Source organism: Gymnoscopelus braueri (assembly GCF_963280865.1).
Source record: "Gymnoscopelus braueri genome assembly, chromosome: 10".
Lineage (NCBI taxonomy): Eukaryota > Metazoa > Chordata > Actinopteri > Myctophiformes > Myctophidae > Gymnoscopelus > Gymnoscopelus braueri.
In genome coordinates, this window is record NC_137611.1 from 50041914 (window position 1) to 50063994 (window position 22081).

Genomic DNA, 22081 nt, shown 5'->3' on the forward strand with positions numbered 1-22081 from the left:
GAACACATATTGCTGGTAACTCCCTGGTACTCCCCCCAAGGACCCCTGGGGTCCCCGGACCCCACTTTGAGAACCAATGCTCTCTAGCGGCAGTGACGCCAGACTTAATTTCTCTATTGTACATTTCTGTGAAACACAGCACCCAAAAAAAAACTACTTCTTTACAACTGTATAAACCTGTGAAATGTGGCCTTTTCCGTTGCAAAAGAAAGAAAAAAGAGGTGACACAGAAGCGTGCTGTGAGCTTCCGTGTTGCCTATTTGCGCTATTTGAAGAAAATGTTGAGAATGTATGCATTTGTTTTGACACGTTCTGCACCTTTTCGCCTATAATGACACAAGCAAAACACCGGGGGAAAAGTGGTCAATGGCCTATTGAGTTATTATCATTGAGGTCCGCAGCACCTTTTCTGACAGGAATAGGTGTGTGTGTGTGTGTGTGTGTGTGTGTGTGTGTGTGTGTGTGTGTGTGTGTGTGTGTGTGTGTGTGTGTGTGTGTGTGCACGCTGGAAAAAGTACTCAAATGTGTTACTTAAGTCAAAGTATCAATACCAACGATGCAGAAATACAAGTAAAAGTCTCTCAGTATTCAAAATGTACTTGTGTAAAAGTACAAAAGTATTGGCATCAAAATATACTTAAAGTACCAAAAGTAAAAGTACTAACATGTTTGAAAATAGCAGATCTACAAGCTCACAACGTGTTGCGACGCGTTGTGAGCTTGTAGATCTGCTATTTTCAAATATGTATAAAATAAGGCTGAAGTGGTTAATGTATGTTTTATAATATAATAATTTATATCTGCAAAGCAACTAGTAACTAAAGTTTTCAAATAATTGCAGTGGAGTAAAAGTACAACATTTGCCTCTGAGGTGTAGTGGAGTAGAAGTAAAAGTATACTGAAAACTGGAAACTGGAAAACAGTAAAGTAAAAAAAAAAAAAACTCAGAATTGTACTTAAGTACAGTAAAGAAAATGTACCTAGTTACTTTACACCACTGTGTGTGTGTGTGTGTGTGTGTGTGTGTGTGTGTGTGTGTGTGTGTGTGTGTGTGTGTGTGTGTGTGTGTGTGTGTGTGCGTGTGCGTGCATGTGTGTGCATGCGCGTGCGTATGTGTGTGTGTGCGTGTGCGTGGAGGGGAGGGGGGGAGGTTGCCGTGGGTTACAGGTTCTGGCAGCAGGCCAGCTTGTTGCCTCTCTGTCCGTCGGTGGTGGGGGGAACGCTGATGTCCACCACGTTGTTTCCGGGGGACTCGTCGTGGGCGGACCGCTCGGCCATCTGCTTCTGCGACACGATGCGGTAGATCTCTGACGGGAGGAAGAGAGAAAGAAGCAGTGGTGGATTGTGTTACTCAAGTAAAAGTATCAATACCGCAATGTTAGAAATGCTCTGTTACAAGTAAAAGTCCGGAATTCAAAATGTACTTGAGTAAAAGTACAGAAAGGTTTTGGTATCAAAATGTACTAAAGTACCAAAAGTAAAAGTGCTCATTATGTATACGTTTAAAAAAAAAATAGCAGATCTGCTATTTACAAAAGGCCGAAATGTATGTAGGGCTGAAGTGGTTAATGTATGTGTTGTAATAATAATCAAAATCTACAAAGTAACTAGTAACTAAAAGTTTTCAAATAATTGTAGTGGAGTGAAAGTGCAATCTTTGCCTCTGAGATGTAGTGGAGTAGAAGTAAAAGTATTGCAAATTGGAAATACTCCAGTAAAGTAAAAGTCCCTCAAAATTGTCCTTAAGTACAGTACTTGAGTACATGTAGTTACTTTTCACCACTGCTTTTACCTATAATGGATGGTGTGTTCACTGCTGATTCAAGCTAACAAACAAACAACGTCATATTAGCTTGGAAAATCTAATCTCGCTGGCAAGCGACACTATTGTACTAGAGCAGGGGTCTTCAACAGGGTGTCTGGGACCCCTAGGGGGTCCTCGGAGTTTACTGCAGGGGTGGGGGGCCGCCAAATCTTTGTCTGATAAGATTCTTTTTTTTACATTAACCACTTGAACCCTAGCATGCCCATTCTGAGGAACATTAGCCAAAAATAGCAGATCTACTGTACAAGCGTCCGAGACCCCTGCTATAGAGCAGTAGTTCCCAAAAGTTTTAGCTCCAAAACTAGTGAAAATATAGCAGATCTACAAGCTCACAATGCGTCACTTCTGCTATTTTCATATGAAACATTTTTTGTATGTAGGAAACGGAAAACCCATACAAATTGGTTGGTGAAACAGTGCAATAGAGTATATATGACGGCAGACACTAGAAGACTTTCAAAGTTGTCAGGTTGCTGTGCACAAGGAAATCTTTTGCTTGCTTATTTTAGTCTCACCTGCAGCTTGTAATGTCACAATAGTTTTGTAAATTAAGCATTCCCCCCCCCCCTCTCTCTCTTATTCTCTCTTGTGTGTACGTATATGTGCGTGCATGCGTTTTCACATTTTTACTGCATTGCCATTTAGGGACGGCATTTAGAAAAATGCTGCAGTATACAAATAAAGCTGACTATTGTTATCTTTGTGTTTGTTCTATTCAAGCACCTTTGGTACGAACAGAAATGTGTTTTTCAGAAAACAGAAGAAAAGTGAAGATTTGTTTTGTTGGAGGTCATCTTCAAGAAGCACATATTTCACAGCAGCACGTACTGTAATAGCAATAAAAAGGCAATAAAATAAAAAAATACAATAAAAAACAAATGCTGTAATAACCAGACAACCTCTACATGACCGTATAAAAATTAAATGAGCTTATTTGCCAACAGAGCAGCACCTCTTAAAGACACGCACGTACGCACGCAGACACCATTGGTTAAACCATTGGTTCTCAAAATGGGGTCCAGGGACCCTATAAGGGTTCCTTAATGGGGTTCCAAGTGGACCCTTGCAGGTCTGTAACTCTGAGAGTGTACGAATGGAACCAAATGGACCCTTATACGGTTCCATTTGGTTTCCATTCGTACACTCTCAGATTTATGGGGGTCCTATAGAGCACCGAAGTGCCCCGTTCTGAATTCCCGGCGTGTTTAATATCGCGTCAAATAAGAACTGTGTTCCAAAAATAAACAAATGACCCCGGCGGTTTGACTCTTATGGAACTGACGGTGAGAAAACGGTAATGTTACTTCCGACAAATTAGTTTTTTTCCCCCACTTTTTGTTTTACTGTCTTTGTTTTTGTCTTATGCGTATGATTTTCTGTATGTACACTGTTTTGTATGTAGGTCTGAGTCTGTTTGTAGTCTTGTCTAAATGAAAACGAAAACTCGCTAAAATAAATTTGATTATTATATATATATATATATTAGGGCTGGGACTCTATTAAAAAAAATAATCTAATTAATTAGAGGCTTTGTAATTAATTAATCGAAATTAATCACCTGTTTAATCGCATATTAATATTTGACCTGAGAAGCAATTTCTTTTCAGTTAAAACGGATTTGGTATATGAGTGAATCATTGAGTCAATCGATAAGTTTGAGCAACAAAATATAGTTTTCTTTTTATCAAGATGGTTCTAAAACAGACCAACAGATCAGTGCAAGTTTTACCATAAAGTGTGTAGCCTATATTCAAAGAGTTGCACACATTTTCACGAGTTTTGTCAAAAATAGCAGATCTACAAGCTCGTATCGTGGCACTCGGTGCCGCGCTACGAGCTTGTAGATCTGCTATTTTAGAATAGCCAAAGTATAAAACATCGAATCTAAAATGACGTGTGTATGTAGAGTATACACACCTGTCAGGATGTTCTTGAAGGCCTCCTCTACATTCGTCGAGTCCAACGCTGAGGTTTCTATAAACGATAGATTGTTCTTCTCTGTGTGGTAAAAAAAAATAAAGCGAGAGGTGACATGTTTTCTTTAACCACTTAGTAGTGACTTATTTTCTATCAATGACACACCCCATAAACTTTATGGGGGCTTTATGGCATAAAGCCTTTTCTTTTTTTGGCGCATTCCTACACCAAATTATTGGTGAACTTCTCCTTTAAACCCTATATGTACAGTACTTGGGTTCTATACTAGGTTTGCGCCTCTTTTCACTCAACGGCTGGGGTTCATGTGGTTGAATGGTTAGTGGAATCTGTTTTGAACGTTCTTAACGCGCATGGCTGCATGGAAGTGAGTCAGTGTCACAAGAGAGAACACTTTGGGAGTCAAAACAGGAAACAAAAACAAGGCAGAACAGAGCTGGCCTAATTCTGAACATTTTGACAACTTTTTGATACTTTTCTGGCAGTGCTTAAAGGACGACTTCACCCATTTTCAACCTATCTTCATATGATTAGTCCTCACTAATGCTCATGATAAAATGGTACCAGTGACATCATAATTAGGTAATATATTTTGATTTGTATTAATGTGAGAACAATGGCTTCCATTATAGCATACTAACTTTCCAGGAATAGAAAGCCTGTAGTTTCTATTAGCTTGGATTCCCCATCGATGATGTCACTGGTAGGCGGGTTTCTGAACTGTCCACAGCCCTCCTCTGAGACACAGACGGGGTAGGCAAAACATGTTACCATATTATAATGAGCATTAGTGAGGACCAACTATATAAAGACAAATTGAAAATGGGTGAAGTCGTCCTTTAAAGAAGCTTTCATGCCCTATGCAGGATTCGAACCCGGATCCCCCTCGCGAGCGCCACACTTTCTTCTGTTGAGCCGTAAGGGAGAGCTCGGGATTAGCGTGTGTGTGTGTGTGTGTGCGTGCGTGTGTTTACCAAAAAAATCGAGATTTTTCAAAAATAGCAGATCTACAAGCTCATAGATCTCATAGTGCTCATAGTGCGGCACTCGGTAGTACCGCACTATGAGCTTGTAGATCTGCTATTTTTGAATAGCCAAAGACATCTAAAATGTCAGAGATGCGTTCCCGGATTGAATGGGTTTAACATGCTCTATCATTTACAAGACTTTAAAATCATTCACTAAAGAATGTTTTAGATTGTAGCTCTATAGTGGATTAAGACTCCCAGGTGTTTTCCATGAGCTCGTCTGGGAGGGTTACCTGCAAAGGCCCGCGCCTCGTCGGTGGGCACGGCTCTGAGGTGGCGCAGGTCGCTCTTGTTCCCCACCAGCATGATGACGATGTTGTTGTCGGCGTGGTCGCGCAGTTCCTTCAACCAGCGCTCAACGTTCTCATAGGTCAGGTGCTTGGCAATGTCGTACACTAGCAGAGCCCCCACCGCTCCTCTGTAGTAACTATTTACACACAAAAACACAAACACGTCACTAGTAGAGTCCTCTGAAGTAACTATTTACACACAAAAACACAAACACGTCACTAGTAGAGTCCTCTGTAGTAACTATTTACACACAACAACACAAACACGTCACTAGTAGAGTCCTCTGTAGTAACTATGTACACACAAAAACACAAACACGTCACTAGTAGAGTCCTCTGTAGTAACTATTAACACACAACAACACAAATACCGAAATACGTCACAAGTAGAGACCTCTGTAGTAACTATTTACACACAACAACACAAACACGTCACTAGTAGAGACCTCTGTAGTAACTATTTACACACAACAACACAAACACGTCACTAGTAGAGTCCTCTGTAGTAACTATTTACACACAACAACACAAACACGTCACTAGTAGAGTCCTCTGTAGTAACTATTTACACACATCAACACAAATACGTCACTAGTAGAGTCCTCTGTAGTAACTATTTACACACATCAACACAAATACGTCACTAGTAGAGTCCTTAGTAGTAACTATTTACACACAAAAACACAAATACGTCACTAGTAGAGTCCTCTGAGTAACTATTTACACACAAAAACACAAATACGTCACTAGTAGAGTCCTCTGTAGTAAGTTAGGAACCAAATGGACCATTTGTATGCTATCAGAGTTATGGTTATAAAGGTTGAAAACCTTGGCTTATAGGATTCTCCAACATCGGGATCATTAGCTGATCGAAACTGCGTTGGTCTGACTTTGCAGACTTTTGCTCTCACTCAGGCGCAGAGATCTGGGTTGAGGCTAGAGGGTTTTTTTCTTTTCTTTTTTTTCTCTAATCTAGCTAATTTGACACTGTGTTATGTCAATTCTTCATTATTAATTACTTACAATGCATAAGTCAGTTTAGGTTCTAAGACCTGGAACGCATCTGTGTCACTTTAGATTTCTTTGGCTATTCAAAAATAGCAGATATACAAGCTCATAGCGTGGCACCGAGTGCCGTGCTATGAGCTTGTAGATATGCCATTTTTGAAAAATCTAGAATTTTTTTTTTTTTTTTTTTTTTTTAACTGTTAGGATTTAGATATTTTTTTTATAATCGCCTCAGGTCTTAATGGGTTAAATAAGTATTTTTAATCATATTATTTTTATTATTCTAAAATGGACAACCCCCCCCTCGTATTACTTGCCAACCTCTCATCAGAGTGTGAGAAAGCAGTGAGGTATACTAAACTATACCCACACTGAACTGGATCAGCACTGCGGAGAACTGACTGAACTTATAGTTTATGCACGTATACAACTTATATAGAAGAGCGTGTTTGGAGGCTAAATGTAGTCCAAGTACTCCTTTGGGATCTGGGTATAAAACTTAATTATACCCTACCCACACACGCGCGCACACGCACGCGTGCACACACACGCACACACACACACACACGCACGCACGCACGCACGCACGCACGCACGCACGCACGCACGCACGCACGCACGCACGCACGCACGCACGCACGCACGCACGCACGCACGCACGCACGCACACACACACACACACACACACACACACACACACACACACACACACACACACACACACACACACACACACACACACACACACACACACACACACACACATGCTATGACAAACATGACAGCGGTGTGGTCTGGTTCTGTCACCATTGTAACAACTGAGTCCAGGGTCATTTTTAGCTCCTCTAACAAGACATGCATTGCTATGCAAGTTTGCTGTGTTCTCCTCCACCATCCACGGAGGAATGAAAATGCTCTGCCCACGTGCAGCACGTACAGTGGTGTAAAGTAACTGAGTACATTTACTCATTTACTAAAATTTCATAACTCCACCCCTGAGCCACCACAGCTTAAAAGGTGTGCGGATAGGCCTTAGGTTAGATCACATATTTTAATAGCTTTTTTTTCCTTTTTTTTTGTGAGATCTGACGTTCATAGTGACAGAACACTATGCAACCAAAAAAACTAAAAAACAGAAGTCTCGCTAGACGAGATTGAAATCTTGAGATTTCAATCTCGTCTAGCGAGACTTGTTTTTTTTTTTTTTTCTTTTTTGGGGGGGGGACAGTGTTCTGTCACTATGAACGTCAGATCTAAAAAAAAAAAAAAAAAAAAAAAAGCTATTAAAATATGTGATCTAACCTAAGGCCTATCCGCGCACCTTTTAAGCTGTGCCGGCTCAGGGGTGGAGTTATGAAAATGTTCTACTGTACCATTCATCCTAAGATATCATAACGTCATAGAAAAGGTAAGAAAACTTTAGTCCAAAATTCTCCTTTAAGTACAGTTTTGAGGATTTTTTTTGCTTTACTGGAGTATTTTCAATCCTCAGTACTTTTACTTCTACTCCACTACATCTCAGAGGCACATATTGTACTTTTACTCCACTACAATTATTTGAGAACTAATGTATGTTTTATAAAAATTATTATATTATAAAACATTATAAAACAACACCACTTAAGCCCTATTTTACCTGGCTATTTGAAAAGAGCAGATCTACAAGCTCACAACGCGTCGCAACGCGTTGTGAGCTTGTAGATCTGATATTTTCAAACATGTTAGTAGGCCTACTTTTACTTTTGGTACTTTGAGTTCATTTTGATACCAATACTTTTGTACTTTTACTCAAGTAAATTTAGAATTCCGGACTTTTACTTGTAACAGTCTACATTGCAGTATTGATACTTTTACTTAGAGGGATATTTCACTTTCAAAAAAACTTTTGGTCATTGTATCATCTACTCAGGCCTTTGTGAGCCCCCAGACAGTTTGTAATTTGCTCGATTCAGTATTTAGATATTTGATATTCATTTTATCAGACACGCCCCCTTCCTATACAAACCCATTGTAACTTCAAACTCCATTTTTACCATGTTAGATTCATCAAAAACACCCGTCCTTGGTTCTGGTGACTCATACCGCCACCCTAATACGCGAGGGGCCGTGTTTTTTCAATTACTTGTTTCATTTATTTTTAATATTTCTTTTGGAAAAAAAATAAAAAATCAATTAAATCAAAAAAATAAAATGAAAAATGTAATCGAAAAAACACGGCCCCCGCACGCATTAGGAGGGCAGGGTGAGTCACCAGAACCAAGGATGGGTGTTTTTGATGATTCTAACATGGTTAAAATGGAGTTTGAAGTTACAATGGGTTTGTATAGGAAGGGGGCGTGGGGGTCCGCCAATCTGTATGGTAGTATAATTAATTCAATATAACTCGGTTATATTTTGTCTATTGAGACATTAGATCGTGTCACAGGTCATGTCTCACCTAGACACAGGATCTGACATGAATTTTGACCTGAACGTCAAGATTCAATGTATCCCCTGAGCAAGCAGGCAGGCTCTATTAAAAGCTCTATTAAAGACTTCAGCACTTGCGCAGGAAACTGGGTTCAAATCCTGGGTAGAAGAGGAAAGTTACATAGTGCAGCTTTAAGCCTTCATGATTTGAACAGATATACAATTAGTGCAATATCACTTATCGTTGCTGTCGGGCAGAAACATTGCCCCTCATTTATCAACGTACCACTATTGTGTACCACTATAACATTATGTTAATCCTCCAGATGCAGACTCACGCTGAGGTGATGGCCCGGTAGCGCTCCTGTCCCGCCGTGTCCCAGATCTGAGCTTTGATGGTCTTGGCGTCCACCTGGATGGAGCGCGTGGCGAACTCCACCCCGATGGTGCTCTTGCTCTCCAGGTTGAACTCGTTGCGGGTGAACCTGGAGAGGAGGTTGCTCTTCCCCACGCCCGAGTCCCCGATCAACACAACTACAGAGAGAGAGAGAGAGGGCGAGAGAGAGAGAGAGAGAGAGAGAGAGAGAGAGAGAGAGAGAGAGAGAGAGAGAGAGAGAGAGAGAGAGAGAGAGAGAGAGAGTATTTGAATTTTAAAAGCACTTAATAAAAAAAATGTTTACCCAAATCCACCCATATCAGAGCAATCAACGCCACAGGATTAGCTGCAGCAATCAAAAGAGATTGTCCTAAACAAGCCATACGATGTAGCTAATCAACACATAAGACTTGCCAAAATAAAATAATAATTCATAAAACAAAAGAGAGAGAGAACAGAGAGAGAGAGAGAGAGAACACAAACAGACAGACAGACATGACAATGGATGAAACAAACATATTTTGGTATTGAACCCTAACCTAAGAGACAGACAGACAGGCAGACAGACATAGAGAGAGAGAGAGAGAGAGAGAGAGAGAGAGAGAGAGAGAGAGAGAGAGAGAGAGAGAGAGAGAGAGACAGAGAGAGAGACAAAGAGAGAGAACGGCAGACAGACAGACAGACAGACAGACAGACAGACAGACATTATGAATAGAGTGACATCATAAATCATGTCATAGCTTTAGAGACAGCATGTCATTTTACTGATTAACAAATCACTGTAATGACAACTACTGTACATGCAGAGGTGGACAGTAACCTTACAGTTCCATATACTTGAGTACAGTTCTTATCCACTTAAACCCCATATTATGGTTGACCGGAGTCTGTCAGGGTTCTATAGGCTACTAGTGTATGTTCTGCTATTGTGGGTAAAGCTTGCGCTGACAAGCTTGTCGACCTGCTATTGTCAGCGAAAGCTTTCCCCACGGGGCGGCAGTGGCTCGGGAATGTGGCCGGTAGAGCGGCCGGATGGAAGCCGCGAGGTTCCCAGTTCGATCCCGGGCTCCCCCAGAGTTAGTGTCGAAGTGTCCTTGAGCAAGATGCTGAACCGTAGCACTTGTCCTAGCCTTGACGACCTTGCAGGATTATGCAAAGGTTAAAATGTAACTTAGATAGCATGTTATGTAGACAGATGCCAGGTCATTGTTGGCCTGGCATCCTATAGTGTGTATAGTTTCAATGTAGGCTGATGATAGGTTCTTGGTTTATAATAATAATAATAATAATACATTTTATTTGTATTGCACTTTACATTTGAAACAAACCTCAAAGTGCTACAGTACATAATAAAACAAGATAAAGAAAACCATTTGCAAGATAATCAAAAAGTCTAAAACAGGTTAAAAACATGTTTAAAAACAAGTTTAAAAAGGAGAGGCAGGGTTATTAAACCGGCTTAAAAAGCTAAGCAAATGCTTTGGAAAATTGTAGGTTTTTAGTGCTCTCTTAAAAGTGTTCTGAGATGGTCTGGGAGTGAGTTCCACAGCAGGGGGGCAGCTGCATAGAATGCTCGGTCTCCCATAGTGCGGAGGTTGGTGTGCCGTTCCTTAAGTTTGTTTATGTTTCCGGAGCGGAGGCTGCGGGTGGCGGTCTGTGGTTCGATCAATTCCTTGAGGTAGGGGGGGGGCATTTCCTTAGATGCACTGGTGGGTTAACAGAGTGATTTTGTATTCTGTCCGGGATGAGATGGGAAGCCAGTGCAGTGATTTGAGAATGGGGGTGATGTGCTCGTATTTGCGCACTCTCGTCAGGATCCTAGCAGCGCTGTTCTGTATGTATTGGAGCTTTTGAAGGCTCTTGCTAGGGATCCCGACGAGAAGTGCATTACAGTAGTCCAACCTGGTTTACGTATATTAGTTATTATTAGAGTATTGGTTTACTTATGTATTACTTTATTATTAGATTACAATTTTTATGCATTTGATGTATTATGTGTATTATGATGTTTTATATTGTGTCCTTGCTTACTGTAAATCGCTCTGGATTAAGAGTGTCTGCTAAATGCCTACACTGTAAACTGTAGTGATGTGCGGGTCGGGTTTTTTCATGACCCGCCCCGCCCGCCCCGCCACGGAACCCAACCCGCCTCAACCCGCCCCGCGAACCCATATATAAATCTATGGCTCAACCCGCCCGCGACCCGCGGTGGGAAAAAAAGATAATCATCATCATAATAGCTCAGATTTATATAGCGCTCTATTAAGTACCCAAAGTCCCTTTAAATGTCTACAGTAGCACAATATTGTCATGGGCTAAATAAACAAGCATGTTGTTAAAATAGTTTTATTTTATTTTTTTTGCTTGTGAGAGCGGCTGACCTGCTCACCCGCAGCCCGCATAATTGCCTCTGAAATCCTGACTCGACCACCCGCGCCGCGGGTTGACCCGCGGGTTACGGGTCATCACTAGTAAACTGTCACCCCTAATTGCTCCTGATGAGCAGGTTGGTGCCTTGCATGTATGCATGTAATGGTTTCCTCCGCCATCGGTGTATGAATGTGTGTGTGAATGGGTGAATGTAATGCACAATCTATGTAAAGCGCTTTGGATAAAAGCGCTATATAAATGCACCATTTACCATTTATTTACCAAAATACGGATGCTGGGGTGGTTAAGTACATTTTTGTCAATTGCATGTCCATGACTCACTATATTTCAAATAGGAATATTCTACTTTTGACTCCCTACATTTCCAGGAAGGGACTCTTGGGACGCAAACCTTAAAGGAGTAGTTCACCCCCCCAAAAAATCGTATTTCTATCAATTACACACCCCATGAGAGATGTTATTGTTTTTGTTGCATTCCTGAGCCAATAATTTGATGAACAGGTCATCGGTCAATGAGGAGACTCAGTAGGAGACTCCTATTGGAGACTCCGCCGGTCACAAATTATTGGCTTAGGAATGCGACAAAAACAATAAAATCTCCATGAATTCAAGGCTTCATGGGGTGTGTAATTGATAGAAAATGAGCAATTTTTTCAGGTGAGCTACTCCGTTAAGTGCTTTTTCAAATATAGCGCAAATATCCGATCTACAAGCTCACAACGTGTCTTGATGTAACACGTTATGAGCTTGTAGATCTGCTAATTTCACTATTTTGGCATTGCGTTGTGAGGTTCTAGATTGTCACAACTTTTGTGCGACACTCCTGTGTGATGAAGTAGATTATTAATTTACTAAAAACATTTTTAAAAGTATGGAGATACAAGGTTTCTGCCTGACAGCAACACATTTGGAATGATGGTTAAATGAGAGTACAGTGGTGTTTGCAGTTGGCAGTGGTGGAAAAAGCATTCACATTTTTTACTTAAGTAAAAGTATCAATACTTCAATGTAGAAATACTCTGTTACAAGTGATAGTCCGGAATTAAAAATGTACTTGAGTAATAGCATAAAAGTATTGGTATCAAAATGCACTTAAAGTACCGAAAGTAAAAAGTACTCATTATGCAGAATGTCCCATTTCACAAGGTTTCAACTGTATAAAAATATTTCGAAAATAGCAGATCAACAAGCTCACAATGCATTGTGAGCTTGTAGATCGGCTATTTTCAAATGTATATAGGGCTTAAGTGGCATGCTTTGTAATAATAATCAAAATCTACAAAGTAACTAGTAACTAGTTTTCAAATAATTTTAGTGCAGTAAAAATACAATATTTGCCCTTGAGATGTAGTGGAGTAGAAGTAAAAGTACAGAAAATTGGAAAATACTCCAGTTAAGTAAAACACACCTCAACTTCTTATCTAAGTACAGTACTTGAGTAAATGTACTTAGTTACTTTACACCACTGGTATTTATTGCCACAGTGTAGGCGTGTGGGCCCAGCCCTCACAGATATTTGATTGAGGCTACTACAGTAAATACCATAATATACGCCTCCCTGGGGCAACATTCACATTAGGGAGGGGTTTGTTTTTACACTGTAATAACCACTTAAAACCATATTTATATCTCATTGTATACGACAAATACTGGGGGAAAACCACAGTCTACAAGCTAACAACAAGCCGCGACGTGTTGCTAGCTTGTAGATTGGCTTTTTCCTGCGCAAAATGTCCGCCTATTGTCGCAGAATATCTTGTATATCTGTTATTTTTGAATAGCCAAATAAATCTTAAAATGACACAGATGCGTTCCCGGATTGAATGTATTAATATCCTACTATAAATCCTATGTCATTCTGTCTCATCTGTATGCTATTTCTCTCCTCCGCGGGACGACCAATTGATCTGAACGTGCACGCTGGTGTCGACCATTAGCATAATGAAGACAGTGACAAAGCCACATTTTCACTTTCCCCAAATTTAAGCTGTTAATTAGCATTTTTGTGAACAGTCCTCACAGACGATGGGATCTGTAGTTGCAGTCCCATAGCCCGGATGGTCGGTGGGTGGAAATGACGGGTATGGACCAAGCCCCCAGAACCCAGTGGTTGCATTGAAGCGGCATTGGACATGCTGGCCATTCAGAGGTACTGCAGCTGGGGCCACTGTACATGAACGAGCGAAAACGCTTTCGACCAATGGGCTCGACTCACGAGCTTGCGCACGGGGCTGCGCACCTCTGTGACGCAAAACGCGTCACCTCTGTGACGCAACACGTGTGCAGTGGCCCCAAATACCCATCACATTTCTCAACCCGGAAGAAGGGGTGATTTAGGACTATGCGCTGGGTGAGCAACTCAATGCAAGTGGACGGGAGGGGATATCCGGTGCCCTCTCTATTATTTTTAACTCTATGGTATGGACTAGTTAACTTATTATTGTTAAATAATTTGCTCGACGACTGCCCATATCCGTCTTACCAAGTATACACATTAAGGCTCTGTTCCATTTAGTGTAGCAGCAGAGTGGTTCTCAAACTTTGTAATTTCACCTACCCCCATAACTCTGAGAGTGTACAAATGGAACCAAATGGACCCGGAAGCCATTTGGAACCCCCTCAAGGAACCATGGGTAGACTGGAGTGTTTCCAGTTAACCAACATGCACAATATCAGCACCCTGACTCTCTTTGACCAGAATGGAACAGAGCCTTAATTAGCATCATTTGTAAAACCTGTGAAGGAAGAAAGGAAGTAGGCCCTATTGTCTAGGCTCTTTTCGTTCAGTTTCGTTCCCATCAAGTGGATCTAAATAATCTCTGCTTCTTAAAAAAGATCTATTGGTAGTAAGTAAGAAACAAAGGTTTCGCCATCTGTTTTGGCGCATTTTGTTTTTAATCAGTGTTTAAAAGTCGGTACTATTTTCTTAGCAGCGTAGTAATACTTTCAAAGGGGTGGTGCGGTTTTTGGCACGTGATTCCCGTTACAGCCAATGGGGTCGCCTCGTTACTCTCACCATTTCCTGCAACAACAGCCATGGCAACGCTAACGTCCGACGAAAAGAACTCAAAACGAAGAAAATATCCTTCAAAAGCACGTCAAAAGGACTCGAACCGATGCTATATGAATCTTATGTCTGTCCAGAAAGAAGAGGTTCAGGAATTTACACGGACAAGATGGGATATAACTACAACTAGCCATGGATACACGACGGTCGTCTGTCCCGACCGAACTTCAACCAGGTGTTTGCACTTTTCCATTTACGGCCCGTACATCTACATAAACGTTCAGATTTCAAATATAAAGTGCTTACCGCATGGCCACTAATGTCACAATTCTGTAGGGTCCCGCAGAAGTACCCGTATATTCCGTATTGTTCAATAAAGAGTATTCTTAACCGATCGGTGGCCATTTTCTCATTGATTTATAATGTATCAGAGTGCAATACACCTCCCATCCAATAGGGTCGCGTGGTTGAAAGGATATGGTGAAAATGGCCACCGATCGGATTAACATGCTTTTTATTGAACAATACGGAAGATATAGGTACTTCTCTGGGCCCGTACATAATTGTAACATCCATGGCCATAGGTAAGCATTTTAAATCTGAAATATGAACGTTTATGTAGATGTACGGGCCGTTAATGGAGAAAGTGCAAACACATGGTTGAATGTTTCAGGGCTACTACAGAATGTGTGTCAACGTTACTTATAAACGTCAACATTGTGTGGATATGGGTTCTTACAAGCCTCCTGAGGACGCTGGGTTTCACGCAACAGTCTACCAGCGTGTTATTGACAAAAAGACATTAATGTGATTAATGTGAGAGGAAAACGGCAGAAGGATCAACTCTCTCAAACAGAAACGTCAGCAGGTGAGCCACACACACGGGGGGGGGGGGGGGGTACTCGCATTTTAACATGAGAGACTGAAATAATTTATTGTGTTATCAGATAAAAACATCTATTGAAAATAGCAGATCTACAAGCTCAGAACGCATCACAACGCGTTGTGAGCTTGTAGATCTGCTATTTTCAATAGATTTATTTGGGGGGAGACACATTTTAACATGAGACTGAAATCATTTTTTATGTTATCACATGAAAAAAATCAATTGAAAATAGCATATCTATAAGCTCAAAACACATCACGTTGTGAAAGTAAAACTAACTCAAAATTCTACTTTGAGTACAGTAGCCTACTTTAGTAAATGTACTTAGTTACTTTACACCACTGAAAGTACAGGTACTAAAAAAACCTACAGTACTCAAGTAATTGTCCTTTCTTGCTGTCCACCACTGCATCTCACCAGTGCTGATAAAGCCCATAAGCTAATTGGCAATATGGCCAAGTAAGAGATTGTAAACAAAACATGCGTGTCAATATTGGACTGTCAAATATTGATTTGTCATTTTATGATTGTATGGGTGCTATTACTGTATTTTAAACATTCCCGTGTCATTTCATCCATGTTCCATCTCTGTGATAACTCAGACATCTTTACATCGTTAACAGCTAATACACCAGATGTTGTGATTGATAAAGAGTCCAGGGAAGTGTCTGTATTAGATAGCCTGCACCTTTGACTTTAGCCTAGAGGAAGCCTTTATGACCAAGATCATTAAATACCAACCACTCCTACATACCATCTCAGAGCTGGGCTATTAGGTGCAGACTATTTGTTTTTATATTTGGCAGCCTATAGGACATACCCACATACTGGCTGTTAGAGGGTTTCAACAACTTGGGATGCCCAAAAAGAAGGCAAAAAGGTTGGCAAAGTATTGTGCTGTCTCTGTTGTAATTGGCGGAGACGGTGTTACTTATACCCATAGAGTACTGAGTGACATGCCTATTGTATCATGAAAACATATTCCAGGATTATGTGAATGTAACCTTACTGCACCTATAATATTTGTGTCCCTGTATGTTTCTCCTTTATGTGGACATAAATAAATGGTTAAAATGTGTGTGTGTGTGTGTGTGTGTGTGTGTGTGTGTGTGTGTGTGTGTGTGTGTGTGTGTGTGTGTGTGTGTGTGTGTGTGTGTGTGTGTGTGTGTGTGTGTGTGTGTGTGTGTGTGTGTGTGTGTGTGTGTGTGTGTGTGGAAATGAACCACCCTTCGCTGACCGCTACAAGATCTTCTGTGAGAGAGTCATCCGCCATGGCTTATAGTTGACCAAGAGGTGCTGAAAATAAACCAGCTACAAAGGATGTTCGTAAACACAGTGAAGAAGCATGAGGACCTTGATGCTTCAAACTACAGGTAACTCAAATACCATGTGTGTCTTTGACAGTTCTGGGAAACAAAACAAAAACCTTTATGCTGAAAAGTATATTATAGATGTATTCCCTCACAAAAGAGTATATTTAAACTAAATTGGCTATCATTGTGAATACATCTTTACTTACACACTTGTGCTCATCTTTCCCTAACATTTTATGTTGCAGGCAGGATAAATTGAAGCGGAGGTTGACCCCTGATTTCCCCCAGCTGGTTTTTCACTGCCCTACCAAGTGCAACATCTCTGAACATACATACATGTCCTTCCTAGGTATTTTTAGGAAAAAGGTTTGGTGATGCTGCAAGACATACGCATTGAGTCAAGTTGGTGCCCCAAATCCTTTAATGGTGTGATCAGTGGTCATCCAGAGGAGATGCAGTCTGCACTTTAATATTTTGTCATATTTGTATACTATTTTGCTGCCGTTGCACTGTCAACCAACATTTCTCTGTTCATACCTGTGAGTGACACAGAAGGCCTGATCTTGTGGGTGGGTGGGAGGGTTGATGTACAAATGACACATGCTCTGACACACTGTGGTATTTTAATAAATATTGTATACCATATGTTGTAATAATTTGGAGCTTTAGTGTATTTATTTTAGTCTAGTCCATTTTTGGCATTATTCCAATCTAGGGGGCTGATTTTCAGCCAGTTTGGGCCAAGGAGTGCTGCTTTTTTCCCCTACCTTTCAGTACACAGTAGGTTGTGACATTTTCTATGTATGAAATATAAGCTTTTATCTAAATGTACTATGTGTATGTTTCATTGTGCTGGGCGCCGATCACTTCAGTAGAAGCGTTTTCTTTCTACATTTCATGATCAAAATTCAAATATGAGTACACTAAGGCACCAACACTTGTTTCAGGTGTTAGGTACATGTATTTATGACATTTGAGAAAGATTTTGTGTTGCCAAAAACACATTTTACAAGCAAAAACAGCAGCACAAGATTTTCGTTTTTTGGTTATTCACTTTTATACACATTTCTGGCTTGTGAAAAAATACTGCAGGATTTTGTGCGGAGAAATTTTAACCCAAAGTCCACAAGGGTATTGTCTATGCAAAAATGCATTGAAAAAGTAGATCCAAGTCGTGGGAACGAAATTCATTTTCTAGGCACTTTTTGGTGGGTCACCACACGGCCTAAAGGCCCAATTTCAGTGTTTTTTTTTGCTTAAAGGAGGAGTTCACCCAAAAAATGACTAAGGGCGCTTTCACACTATGGTCTCGGGTGCGCACTCCAGACCGTTTGGCAGGTGTCGCGCTAGTGTGAATGTTGCGTATCGTTCCCCGAAACGGATAACCGTATCGTACCCGAAACCACCTCCGGAGGCAGTCTCGGATCCGGATCATGCGTTTTCGGGTACGGTACGCTGCAATGTGAAAGCAAGCGTACCGTTAGACGTAAGTGGCCCGCTATTTGGAATAGGTGACGGTATATAAACTCGACAAAAACAGCCAACAAAAACACGTCGCAGATCAATCCACAGGGGTTCAACCATGGCCGTAACATATCCACACCAAGCAGTAGCACAGCAGAGCAGTGCGCTCTGTATGTTGGATGCCGCATGTATGTTGGATGCCGCATGTATGTTGGATGCCTGTATGTTGGATGCCGCACAGAGTCTGTCAGCGCAGCACCGGTTTGATAAAAATAAAAAAGACGCACCGACATTCCATAGGCTAAATCAATGCATTTTGTGATCGCATCGCACAACTAATAGCCTACTAAAACTAACGGGGAATACCAGAAAATAATAATATTTTGACATACGAGAGAAACGGTTGGTGCGGATATTTAAATTGGATAAAATAATTATTGCGGTTGGATAACGGGTGGATAATTAATTTGTACATGCGGATTCGGATGACCATGAGAGGCCATCCGCGCATCTCTACTACATATCTTTGCTGTTAGGAAGAAACCCTGTATCCCATATTGCAACTTTATTGCTTTTTCATCATAAATGAATGCCCTATTGTCATACAGTGTCACACAAAAGTAGCAAAAATAGCCAAGCTACAAGCTGAAAATGCGGCGCAATGCGACACATTGAGCTTGTTGATCTGCTCCCAGCAAGCACAATGACGTCATGATGACGTTATGATGACGCCCGGTCATCACCCCGGTGACGTTCAGGACTAGGCCAGATCACAGCCCATATGGGGATGATCTTTACGTCATTTACAGGACGTCATCACCGGGACATCATATGGACATTTGGACAGCAATTTTGGGTGATGAGAAATGTGTTTAGATGACGTCCTGGAAGTGACGTTTTTGTGGTCAGGATTAATTTTGGTTGAAATCAGGTGATATTCTGGGCCAGATCTGACTTGTCTTGGTTTGACTTGATCTAGCCCCAATCGAGACGTCACTGATTGGTCCGGGTCCTGACTGTGCTTGCTGGGCTATTTTTGATATTACAATATAGAGCAGATAACCACACTGATCTTGCATTGGAAAATATATTTTTTATTTTAAATATGAACAAAGGCAGGAGATGCACGTCCCCACAGTTCTTTTTTACACACAGTGCTGGACCCACAAATCATAAATAAATAAAAACTGCTCTACAGTCTTTTTAAATTATAACCAAAAGCTCTAAAGTTAACGTTTCTCCCATGTAGGGCTAATAAATTAATACATAAAATAAGGAGACTCTTTTTAAATAACCAAAAGTGAACTTTCTCTTATTATTATTATTACTTTGGAGACTATGGCAAGCGCGATCCTATCGCACACCTTCCTACATGACCAGCTATGGCTTTGCAGTCCAGAGGATGAGATCTGCACGTAATGCGCGGATGCGCAGATTAAACAACAGACAGGCAGCGTTGCGGAATGCGTTTGTGTCAACTGTACTTGTACTTTTCTTCATAGAGAAAAAGAAGAGCATATATATATATATATATATATATATATATATATATATATATATATATATATATATATATATATATCATTCAGTCCGACTTCACTGTATAGGCTACTATAGTTGCCTTTTCATAAATGATATATTTTTGTACTTAAGCTGTCGTGAAAGTTTATAATATTTAGAGAAATTTAAAGTTTCAAATGCAAAAGTAGTAGTAGTTGTGAAGGTTAGCAAACTGGACATTTATACTGAATGTTTCCTGTATCCTCATCTTGCACTAATGCACACAAGTGTTTCACCAGGTTTTATTTGTGTTGTTTCTCATAAGCGTACATTCGTTGTCCGTCAACAACACAGCAGTCTGTGCCTTGACTTCTGTGCGCTCACTGCGCTGAGCGCTCAGTGCGTTGACTCACTCCCCAGCCGCAACCCTATATTTATGCGCGACCAGCACAAACATTGTCGCATAGTTGATGACGTCTGTGTCCACAGCCGGAACCACTATGTGCATGCCACCACCAATAGGATCGGGGGTATATATGCAAGTGTTCTCTGGTGCGCAAGGATCTTGGCCAATGTGAATGCAGGCCAGCATTCGTTCTCGGGAACGGTTCGAATGCAAACGGATCCAGTGTGAAGCCGCCCTTATTTTCCTTCAATTACACACCCCATGAAGCCTTGATTTCATGGATTTATTTTTGTTTTTGTGGCATTCCTAAGGGCCCGTACACACTGCAGGAGATTGGGTCCGAGATTGCTGTCGCCGACATTTTTTGGCGCTCGCCGACAAAACCTCCCGATCTGACGCAGATCGGCCTTTGATCTGCGAGATAATGCTCGCTCTGTGTGAAAGGTTCCGCGAGACGATGTGGCCGCGATTATCCGCTCTGCGACGGCTTTCCGACCGTTTTCAGATAACTACCATGTTAGATATTCAGCTCTGTCCCAGACAGGAGATCGGACAGTATCATACATTATGAAAGGGTCTGCGAGGAGATCCACGCTACAGCCAATGAGAGCACATTACAGCCACCGTGGCCAGGGGAGCGTCGCTGGATCTGACCACAACAAACAGTCCCTACCGCAATATTACCGTCCAGTCCTGTATTAAGTTAACATTATAAAACAAAATGAGAGAGTGAGCGAGCCTGGTGGTGGGCTGTTTATTTTAGAGGAATTGTACAGAGAGAGAGAGAGAGAGAGAGAGAGAGAGAGAAAGAGCGAGCTCTGTGTGTGTGTGTGTGTGTGTGTGTGTGTGTGTGTGTGTGTGAGAGTGAGTGTGCAGCATGTGCACGCTGTTATGAACAGCGTTGCCAGATGTTGCGAGAGAAATAAGCAACCAGGTCTATGAAAACAAGCCCAAGAAAAGGCCACTTGAGCACTTTAAACCTATTTACAAATACATTGGATATTTGAAAATAGCCGATCTACAAGCTCACAACGCGTCGCAGCTATTTTCAAATAAAAATCTTGAGAAAATTGTGGAATATTTTCCAAATCCACACAAATCTTGTATGGGGGTCAGTGATGGCACAACATATTTACAGAAGGGGGGTCTGCGGACAAATACATATTATGTGGTTTAAACAACATTAGGAAACAAGGCCAAATAAGCAACTACACAAATAAGCCCAAAAAATGCACCCCGCAACAACCAATATTTACAAGCAACTCTACAGAAAAACAAGCCCAAAGTCGCTTATAATAAGCGGACATGGCAACGCTGTCACTGACGGCTTCTGCGCACTTGACTGCGAGAGAGGGAGAGAGAGAGAGAGAGAGAGAGAGAGAGAGAGAGAGAGAGAGAAAGAGCGAGAGAGGGGGGAGAGGGAGAGAGGCATATCACGGGATACGTCGATTAAAATGAATTGGAATAAACTCAAATGTATGTATTGGGTCTGACTCTGGAGATAGCATCCTAGTGAACTATCCTACAGTGTGTCAGCCCTTGTCAGGGATCAATCCTGTTGTGAAGACCACAACGATATTATGACAGCCGATTTCAAGAAATAAACTCCTGCAGTGTGTAATGCTTAACGATCAGATAACCCCCCGAGCACTTTAAGGTCCTGCAATGTGTACCTGCCTTAAGACAATAATTTGATGACCATGTGTTTTTCCGGTAGGAGACACAAATAATCTACTTTGTGTCTCCTACCGGATACATTAGCCGGTAGGAGACCGGGAATCAAATTATTAGATTAGGAATGCGACAAAAACAAAAAAGAATCCATGGATTCAAGGCTTCATAGGGTGTGCAATTGATAAAAAATAAGTCATTTTTTGGGTGAACTCCTCGTTTAAGTAAAAGTATCAATACTGCAATGCAGAAATACTCTGTAAGTAAAAGTCCAGGCCAGAATTCAAAATGTACTTGAGTAAAAGTACAAATGTATTGGTATCAAATATACTTAAAGTACCAAAAGTAAAAGTACTCATTGTGCAAAGTTGAAAAAAGCGTTTGAAAATAGCAGATCTACAAGCTCACAATGCGTGGAATCGCGACGCATTGTGAGCTTGTAGATCTGCTATTTTCAAATGGCCGAAATGTATATAGGGCTGAAGTGGTCAATGTGTGTTTTGTAATAATAATCAAAATCTAATTAGTAAAAAAAAATCATTAGTAACTAAAGTTTTCAAATAATTATAGTG

General features: G+C 41.0%; 1 protein-coding gene across 1 annotated transcript in view; it reads right to left on the reverse strand.

The window, feature by feature from the left end:
- Window positions 1-787: 787 nt before the first annotated feature.
- The window catches only part of LOC308093907 (ras-related protein Rab-11B), a 24281-nt gene continuing 2987 nt past the window's right edge, over window positions 788-22081 (reverse strand). The window contains exons 2-5 of the mRNA XM_080440303.1: window positions 8834-9029; window positions 5022-5215; window positions 3743-3823; window positions 788-1307 (exon numbers count right to left, since the gene is read on the reverse strand). Coding sequence (XP_080296429.1) covers window positions 1162-1307; window positions 3743-3823; window positions 5022-5215; window positions 8834-9029 — 617 coding nt within the window. The 3' untranslated portion in view covers window positions 788-1161. The remainder of the gene's footprint in view (window positions 1308-3742; window positions 3824-5021; window positions 5216-8833; window positions 9030-22081) is intronic.